This window comes from Channa argus, chromosome 18, assembly GCF_033026475.1.
Source record: "Channa argus isolate prfri chromosome 18, Channa argus male v1.0, whole genome shotgun sequence".
Lineage (NCBI taxonomy): Eukaryota > Metazoa > Chordata > Actinopteri > Anabantiformes > Channidae > Channa > Channa argus.
In genome coordinates this window covers 20631058-20640619 of record NC_090214.1, presented here as the reverse complement: position 1 = coordinate 20640619, position 9562 = coordinate 20631058, and the positions used below count along the sequence as shown (strand labels likewise).

Genomic DNA, 9562 nt, shown 5'->3' with positions numbered 1-9562 from the left:
GAAGAGTACACTACTTAAGTTTGTCTTGAACTAATCACTATCTCCGTACGCATAGCTCCTTTTTTGACTTAATGATCATTTTTATTAGTAACTTTTATTAGTTTGTTACACTTAACCTTCAGGTGGAAAAGGGTTCTGTAACTTAATGGAAAAGCACATGCAACATTTACCTTTTTTTTGAAGCACTTCACCAAAAAGAAATAAATCAGAACTGTTCAATATTAGGGGCCAGGTCATATTGTATGCACATAAATATTAAAAATAAAGTAGGTCGATGGGCCAATGAACTCCACGTGGGCTAAATAAAAGTCCAGAAAACACTTGACTGAAAACACACGGAGACCAGCAGTAGCCTAGAATCCAGCCTGTGATAACTGAGCTGCATGTCGGCCGATCGACTTAATTTCCTTTTCATAGACTTTAATTGACACGAACGACTTTTTAAAGTAAATTTTCCTTGACTTCTTGGTGCGTCTTTGAATGCAGCGTCACTGCATCAGCCAATCACAGCGTGGAACGGACTTGCCGTAAAGCGTGGCGTACGGCCGAACGATCGCGACAGGTAGTCCCTATTTTATACGCTATGTTTGGTTCTTTTATTGGTAGTGAAGGCGAGTTTAGAAACAGAACATTGGTAAGTATATTTTACTAGAGATGTAATTTATAGAGGAAACAAACACATAGCGTTACTTAAACTAACACTAACTGACAACTTATCCACACAGCTAACTATCTATCCTGCCAGTAGCTAGCAGTGTCATATATACCATCATGGAAGTAACTAACGCTAGTCGTAAATAAAGACAGGAAGTTATCTGCATTTTATTTATTGTACATGTGGGTTATATCACACATTTAAATAGCCTTATGCAAAGTAAAGAAAAACTTATTCATGTTAAAGTAATGATGTTGACGAAAAGATATCACGCAGCTCAGTGCAGTTCAGCCAATCGATTGTTTTTCAAATGTTGACCCTGATTACTGTAAAACATCCCTTTTACCTGACATCTTTTTTCACCTGTTTGAAGTAAACAGAACTACTCCGAGGACTTAAACACCCTATAGATACATTAAAATATTATTTGTTCTATGTTGGCACTTACAGTCTTTTCTTCAGTAACTATGGGGCTTCATGGTTCTTCTCTCCTGTCTTGTAATCTTTTCACTATTCCATGTTCATGCCCTTCTAAAATAAAACCTGTTTGTTTCAGTCATAATGTCATTGCCCACTCTGCTCATCCTGTATGGGAGCCAGACTGGCACCGCCCAGGATACAGCCCAGAGGGTTGCACGGCAGGCACAGAGAAGACGACTACAGGTCCAGGTGATGCCTCTGGATAACTACAACGTGGTGAGTGACGTTGTTTAAGTGCAGTGGTAGGTGAAAGTTCTCAGAATCGCATGAAAACACTGTGTCCTTATGATTGTTTCCCCTCATCTAACAGACCAACTTAATCTCAGAGACTTTGGTTGTCTTTGTGTGTGCCACCACTGGTCAAGGAGACCCTCCAGACAATATGAAGGTAATACAAGAAAAAATGTGCAACATAAAAATAGATGACCTCAAGATGTGGGATAAGATGATGCATCATTTATCTGCCTGAAGTCACTGACCGTCTTAGGTTCTTGTCTTTCTTTAAAGAATTTCTGGAGGTTTCTCTTCAGGAAGTCTTTGCCTGTTGGATCTCTGAGTCGGCTGGACTGTGCCGTGCTGGGCCTGGGCGACTCCTCCTATCCAAAGTCAGTCCTTTTCATGTTTTCTCACAGTACATGTTCAGAGTGACCCATGGTCTTCAAAGGATCCAATGCTTTTGTCTGTAGGTTCAACTTTGTTGCCAAGAAACTTCATAAGCGGCTTCAACATCTGGGTGCTAGTTTATTGCTGCATGTTGGGCTGGCAGATGAACAACATGACCTGGGGTAAGACAAAAACTCAGTGTACAGAAAGTGTGTGTGCGCCACAGTGCTGGAGACTAGGTAAAACCAAAAGGTCCAGTACAGACTCCTGACGCCTGAGTCCTAACGCGAAACACCCTTGTAGGAGTTTCACTAGAGGTAGCTTAGCAGCAAAAAGTGAAAGATCTGGGAGTTAATTAGTGATTTAAAACACCTGAAATTCAGATCACCAGCGTTGTATGACTCTCCTGTTGCACTACTGTTATTGATCTGTAATCAAACTGATGACATCATTGTTGTGTTATTGTTCACCTGTTAAACCAGATCAGACGCTGTGATTGACCCATGGCTAACATCATTTTGGGAGAAAGTGTATGCTCTGTACCCGCCTTTATCTGACGTGATCCAACTAAGGGAAGATGAGCAGTGAGTATCCACTTGATCTCATTCTAAAGTTTTTGTGCCTGATAAACCCCCACCAGATAATGTAATCTGGATGTATCTTTCAGCTAGAATCAGAGGGATGTTTTAATATTGGGTAGTTTAACACCATTCATTTATTGCCGTCCCAAAACTAGAACCAAAAAACATAGTATTGAAATTAGTGATGTTGTAATTTCTTTAAGTCCTGTTGGTTATTTTGCTAGTTTCTTGTGGCAGACTCCCTCCTACATACATTTTCCATTTCCTGGATGATGTGACAGAGAAGGCAGACGACAGACTGAGGGTTCCCACAGAGCAAACTGTCCCCTCCCGATTGCATCCCTTTCCTGCCATGATGATTTTTAACAGGAGAGTCACAGACCTTTCACACTTTCAGGATGTGAGACACATAGAGTTCAACGTCACTGGATCCAACATTGAGTAAGTGAAATGTTTTTCAGGGTTAGATAGTCAGGAAAAAAATACTGCATAGACTTTTTAACAGAGGTACTTTTTACATTGAATTACATTGAAAAAAACATTCAGAGAAATTTAGAGAATAAATTTGCTGCACAAACTTTGTGTGTGTAGGTTTGCTGCTGGTGACGTTGTATGCATGCATCCACGTAACGCAGCAGAAGACATCAAACAATTCTGTCAACTGCTAAAGTTAGACCCAGAGTCCCAGTTCCTTCTCAGGGCCACAGGCAACACTGCAGGTAGGTGTGTGTGTGTTATCTATGACCTTGGTTTGAATCATTGGCTTTTAGCTTGTCCCTTCAGGGGTCACCACAGTGGAACATGTACCGCAGGTTTATTTGACATGAATTTTTTAAGCCTGATGCCCTTCCTGTCGCCGCCCTTCCTGTCGCCACCCTCCCCTTTCCTTGGCAGGTAGGTGGGGCCACACCTGGCCACACCACGCGTTCTGCATCCCAAACTGATGCCTTACCCATTAAGCCACCAGGCCCCTTAGTTCATAGTAAAGAAATTTCTTTCCTATGTTTGGCCTTAGATCTAAGACTATACAGTAATGTCAAAAAGTGTTTGGACAGTGACACTACTGGCCTCATTTGGCTCTGTTATAAGGCACCATTTCTCTCATTAGAGAAATCAAAAACAATCAGTTACTGATTTGAGGTTCTCAAAATGATGTGGATAAACTCGCATAATAATGGGCCTAAATAAATTGAAAGTTTGAATACTTTGGAGTCAACTACCTATAGACATCAAAGGATGATGGTTGTCCTCCCTCAAGGTGTTTCTAAATTCACTTTTGCCTTTAGCAAGTGAAAATCTTACTTGTATTCATGTGAAGCCTCAAAGTTTTTACTAGTAAATAAAGATGACATGATGGAGAAAACATTTAGATTAGTGCATTTTGCAAAATACATACATGAGCTGCTGTATTGGACTGTATTAAGTTTCAGAGGTGGTCATGATGTTATGCATGATTGGTCTATATCTTTTATTCACTTGAGCTTTCACTGGGATTTGGTTTACCAAGTCTTAAGAATCAACACAGTGAAGTTGCAGTTAAAATAAAATTGCTAAAAGGATTTATTGTAGCTCTGCCAGTCTGATCAACCCCTCTTTTTACCAAGTGATAATAAAATTATCTGTGCAGCTTAAGAGTCATTATAAAGGAGGTTAAGTTTATTGTAGTGGTGTTACTGTCTGCATGAAGCTGCAGTTTAAAGAATGACTTCAATAAACCTTGAACCTCTGTGTACTCAGTTCCGGCCAGACTTCCTCAGCCCTGCACAGTGCACTATCTGGTGGAGAGCTACCTGGACATTGCAGCTGTACCACGCCGTTCCTTCTTTGAGCTGCTGTCTACCTTTGCCACCAATGAGCTGGAGCGGGAGAAACTGGTCGAATTCAGCTCAGTGGCAGGCCAGAACGAGCTACACACCTACTGCAACAGGCCTAGACGCACTGCACTTGAGGTGACCGTTGAGGGTTTAAGTCAGATCTGGGCAGCAGTTTAGAGCTGAGACTAATGTACCTACCTTGGTTTTTATGTGATCATTATACACACATAGGTACTTTGTGTATTTTTACTGTTGTAAGTGTTATATATCTTCTGGTATTCTACATGTCTGTAGAAAAAGGCTTTGAAGCAAAACTTCAGTCATTCTTTAAATGAATAGTATTGTGCACAATCACCATAGACACACTAACTCACACACTGAATTTTTCTCTACCCGCATTTAGTTAATTAGTAGTCAGCCTAGATAAGCTTGTCTGTCTGTGCCATAGACCTTCACTACTATCCAAACAAATGGTTGACATTTTTAACAAAGGTTGGCCCACATGCTCTGAATTGGCATTTTCTTCTGCCATGGTCAGCAAAATCTCTGCTGAAGTGTTTTACATCACTTAGGACAGCACATATCTACTAAAAGTCACCCAGTGGAGCGCTGGGTCTGGCTGATGTGTGACAACAATAGAGATCTACAACACAGACAAACAAGCCAATTCAGGCTGTAGGCTGACAGTCAACCAAACATGAGTAGAGATGATTCGTTGTTGCCTTCAGTGTCTGTATATTGGTTATGGAGAATATAGTTAACTTAAAAAATGAACAAAGTTGTCCTTTAAACACAATCCTTTCACTTTCTTTCGTACAAATTAGAGTCTGTTTTGTTTGAAAGTTGAAATATATCAATTTTTTTGTCTGCTGCTTGTGTGTGATGTGCCCTTGTCACTGCAGGTCTTGGCGGATTTCCCCCACACCACAGCAGAAGTCAGAGTGGACTATCTCCTCGATCTTTTTCCTGAGATCCAGCCTCGCTTCTTCTCTATTGCCTCCTCTCTTCAGGTAGCTTATGATTCACAACTACTGTAAAAAAAAACCCCACAGGCTAGTGATTTGTCTGCCGCTGTGTAGTATGTATTCTACAGAAGGTTCTCTCCACACAGGTTCACCCACAAAGGCTTCAAATCTTGGTGGCTGTTGTCCAGTACAAAACCAAATTGTATAAGCCCCGACGAGGCCTCTGCTCCTCTTGGTTAGCCTCCCTGGACCCCACACAAGGTCTTTCACTGCACATTCATTTAATCTCTTTAGGCGTAGAAAGAGAAACTCTTGACTGTCCACATATACTCCATTATGCTTCTTTTGGCAGTAATAACTTGCAGCTTCACAAAAGCTGTGTTAACGTGAATCTTAATATTCCACCAAATATCTGCATAAGAGCCCATTCAGTTATGCACCTCTTTTGGAACAGACTGACCCAATCAAAATAAGACAGGACATACGATACTTTCTAGGTGGTGACTAATGAAAAACTAGCAAAAGCTGGTCACCAATATATCTCAGTAAAAGATCATTAGTAGGGTTTTTATTTACATGTGCTGCAACAGCTCATGTGGTAAATTGTGTGTTTTTTTTAATACAACAATAAACTCAGTTTTTCAGACCAGTATTTATATATTTACACAGACTATGTACAATAATCTAGGAATATACCAAAGAATCGACTGCATTATTCCTCTTTAGTTTGCGCAGCAGAGGAGTTGGATATTATACAATATACAGAATTAGTGGAGAGGAAATGTTCATTATGATGATATTACCAAGTCTACACTCTGCTCTAAACTGCACAAACGCAGAGATGAGAAATCAGAGAAATGTCTTACTAAAGTATTTTTACTATAATGTATAATATTTGTTGGAAGCAATCTGGGAAAGAACTGTCTCAAACACTGCTGCAGGAGACGTGTATGTGCCTCTGTGGGTGAAGAAGGGAAGTCTGAAGTTCCCTAAAGAGGAGGACACCCCTGTGATAATGGTTGGACCTGGAACCGGAGTGGCACCGTTTAGGTCAGCTTTACAGCAGAGGATTGCTGAGGGAAAAACAGGTGAGCTCATCACCTCGCTCGCGTTGTCTCTTCTGCTTTCTGAATACATTTCCTTGCTCCACATTAACACCTCCTTCCTGCTCTGTAGCCAACGTCCTGTTCTTCGGCTGTCGCTCAGAGTCCAAAGACTTCTACTTCAGGTCGGAGTGGGAGGACTTGATAAAGGCCGGACATCTGACTCTGTTCACTGCCTTCTCACGAGATCAGGTCAGACATATACATTTCCCTCCACACATACTGGAACATTGAGGCCAATTCCTTCATTTTCTGCAGACTGAAAACCTTTGGGTTCGACATAGAAAGTTGACCATCAGACAAGACATCAACATTTCAGCTTTTATTTCCAAGTATTTGCATCTGGATCTGATACACAACTTTAGATGGCACGTTTTGTTTAAATCCATCCATTTTTCATGTCAGCAAAGGTATCGGAACAGATATTTACTTTAATCTATTTTAAGACTAAGACTTATAATTTTGTTTCAAATCCTTTGTTTGCAATAACAACATCAAGCCTGCAACCCATTGACATCACCAAACTTTTGCATCCGTCTTTTGTGATGCTTTTCCAGACTTTCGCCGCAGCCTCTTTCAGTAGTTCTGTCCCTTCAGTCTCCTCTTTAGCAGGTCAAATGCAGCTCTATAGGGTTTGGCCAGTATAAAACCTACCAATCTGCCCGATGTTTTGTTGTTGCTTTTCGTTGCTCTGTTCTTTTCTCTCTTCACTTTCCACTCACCCCAACCGGTCGAGGCAGATGGCCGTCCCTCCTGAGCCTGGTTCTGCTGGAGGTTTCTTCCGTTAAAGGGAGTTTTTCCTCTCCACTGTTGCCTATGGCTTGTTCCAGGGGGAATTGTTGGGTTCTCTTTATACATCTTTATAATCTTGACTTTATTCTGTAAAGTGCCCTGAGATGACTTTGTTGTGAATTGGCGCTATATAAATAAAGTTGAATTGAATTGAATTGATAATAATGAAACAATTTGTGTTGGTTCAGGAGGAAAAGGTGTACGTGCAGCACCGTGTGAGGGACAGTGCTCAACTTCTCTGGGACCTGATTGCCAATAAAGGTGCCTGCTGTTACATTGCTGGGTGAGTCCAAAGTAGAAAAATGTGTTTTTTTTGAGTGATCACAGTATGGCTTACATCTGGGGCCTGGTGGATCAGTGGTAGAGCATTGGGTTGGGATGCAGAAGGCTGCAGGTTTGAATCCCACCCAGCCACCAAGGGCCACCCTGCTGCCGGTCTCAAGCCCGGATAAAATTGGAGGGTTGCAAAAGGAAGCGCGTCTGGCATAAAAAAATCCAAATGCCAAATCAATGTGCGGAACATGTTGCGCTGCGGCGACCCCTGAAGGGACGAGCCAAGAACTGTTAGTCTTAAAGCTCAAGCATACAGTGTTTACTACACAGATACAGTACAGTCTCAGACTCGGGTTCGAACTGAAATATGTGGCCTATCCATGCTCTACTTATTCTCGTCTGCAGGTCTGGTTTGAACTTTTCCAGCTCATACATTTGTTTGGTCTTGTAGCCTTTCTACTAACAATACAAAGATTTGGTTTGGTTCATTGTTATTAAATTAACTGATAGTCAGTCATTCTTTTACTATTAGGGGCGTCTGTAGCTCGGTTGGTGAGGCAGTGATCCTCGGACCACAGGGTCAGTGGTTCAATCCCTTGTCCCGGCTATGTGTCGAAGTGTGTCTGGGCAACATACTGAACCCCTAACCGCCCATTCCCATCCCCAGCTGTGCAGTGCCGGTCCAAGCCCGGTAGACACTGAGCAGGGTTGCATCAGGAAGGGCATCCGGCATAAAAACTGGGCCAAATCATCCTCTGTGGCGACACCTGAACTCACAGGATAAACCAAGAGGACAATAAATAAATAAATTGATTGTTAGCTCAACTGGTGCTGCTCTTCAAGCTTTTCCCCACATCAACTGACACTGATAATGATCCTTAGAGGAATTAAGAAAATGGCTTGGCCATAGCCTGACAAGGAAATATTTGGAGAAACTAAACTGCAACTTTACCAAGTCAATTATCGTCCATTCCCTTTGCCCGTATTGCTTCCTGTTATATTCTGTTTGTAGGCTTATGTTTTGAATCCCACCCGTGGGTGAACTGAGCCGCTGTGAATAAACCGCAGTGTTGAAGATGTTGTGTTTCTGTGCAGGAATGCTAAACAGATGCCAGCCAGTGTGGGTGATGCTTTGAAAGAGGTGTTCCAGCAGGTGGGAGGCCTGACTGCAGAGGAAGCGGAGCAGATGTTTGCAGCCATGGAGAAGACAGGTCAACTTCAGAGTGAAACCTGGTCTTGAACCCACTACTCTACAAAGGTCACATTCAGCTGCTACCATGTTGGCTGCCTGATACAATTCCTGCCATGCAGACCTCATCAATGTGCCTTCAATCCTGTGCAATTTTGAAACTGGAAGCTCATTCTTGATCTTTGGGAACAATATTGAGGCAAACTGATGTAGGATAAAAGATACACTTACTAGCTTATTTCAGCTTTCAACCACATCTCACAGAAACATTGAGGTGCTGAATTGTACTATGTAGAATATTTGCTTCATTTATGTGTGGCAATAACTTATAGATAATAAAATGGTCCAAATGCATTTTGGGCAGGTTTAAAAGTAGGTTGAGGCAGTACTTTGCACTCTGCCTAAAACAATATTTTAATGTCTTATTCAACATTTGTTTAAAGCACAAAACATGGTAAAATTGTGACCTTAAAATCCATTATAAGTGACCCCTGTGCAATTTCCTGTTACAGTAACATTTTTCTCTTAACTTCATCAGATAAAAGCTTCTTCAGACACATACTTAGGACCCATTTCTTCCAGTCTTTCAAGGGCATTTTCATTCTCAATGAACCTGGCATATTTAAAATACCATATTTAATTCACTTACTACTACTACTACTCTCCTTTCGGCTTATCCCGTGAGTTCAGGGTCGCCACAGCGGATCATTGTCCGCATGTTGATTTGGCACAGTTTTTACGCCGGATGCCCTTCCTGACGCAACCGGGCTTGGACCGGTACTGCATCGCTGGGGAGGGGGAATGAGCTGTTAGGGGTTCAGTGTCTTGCCCAGGGACACTTCGACATATAGCCACCGCCGGGGATCGAACCACTCACCCTGTGGTCCGTAAGCCACTGCCTTTACCAACTGAGCTATAGCCGCCCCATATTTAATTCACTTACAACAGACTTTATTATTCTCAGTATACTTGAATTGCAAATGCTTGATTGCTTAGTCAAACAATAAAATGTAAACTATGACATAATAAACCAATGCTGCAACAAATGAGTAACGTATTTGTGACTGATTGTACAAAATGTCATAAACTACATCAAGTACATCAGTG

General features: G+C 41.7%; 1 protein-coding gene across 2 annotated transcripts; it reads left to right on the top strand.

Moving 5' to 3' along the window:
* Positions 1 to 466: 466 nt before the first annotated feature.
* ndor1 (NADPH dependent diflavin oxidoreductase 1) lies at positions 467 to 9504 on the top strand. Of its 2 annotated transcripts, none has more exons than XM_067483666.1 (15): positions 467 to 562; positions 1212 to 1351; positions 1446 to 1523; positions 1643 to 1740; positions 1822 to 1920; positions 2221 to 2322; positions 2557 to 2760; positions 2911 to 3038; positions 4057 to 4268; positions 5036 to 5143; positions 5245 to 5359; positions 6040 to 6186; positions 6275 to 6393; positions 7182 to 7276; positions 8362 to 9504. In XM_067483666.1, the coding sequence occupies exons 2-15, from the start codon at positions 1217 to 1219 to the stop codon at positions 8504 to 8506; spliced, it is 1785 nt and encodes a 594-aa protein (XP_067339767.1). In that variant the 5' UTR covers positions 467 to 562; positions 1212 to 1216; the 3' UTR covers positions 8507 to 9504. The 2 variants fall into 2 exon arrangements, with proteins under 2 accessions (XP_067339767.1, XP_067339766.1); XM_067483665.1 differs by having other exon boundaries at positions 512 to 634.
* Positions 9505 to 9562: the final 58 nt, after the last annotated feature.

What these genes read in the sequence shown, in the direction of transcription:
- ndor1 (XM_067483666.1), top strand. Translation starts at nt 1,217, where the DNA reads ATGTCATTGCCCACTCTGCTCATCCTGTATGGGAGCCAGACTGGCACC. An exon ending in GGCGACTCCTCCTATCCAAA is followed by an intron (nt 1,741 to 1,821) that starts GTCAGTCCTTTT and finishes TTTTGTCTGTAG; the next exon opens with GTTCAACTTTGTTGCCAAGA. An exon ending in CTGCCTTCTCACGAGATCAG is followed by an intron (nt 6,394 to 7,181) that starts GTCAGACATATA and finishes GTGTTGGTTCAG; the next exon opens with GAGGAAAAGGTGTACGTGCA.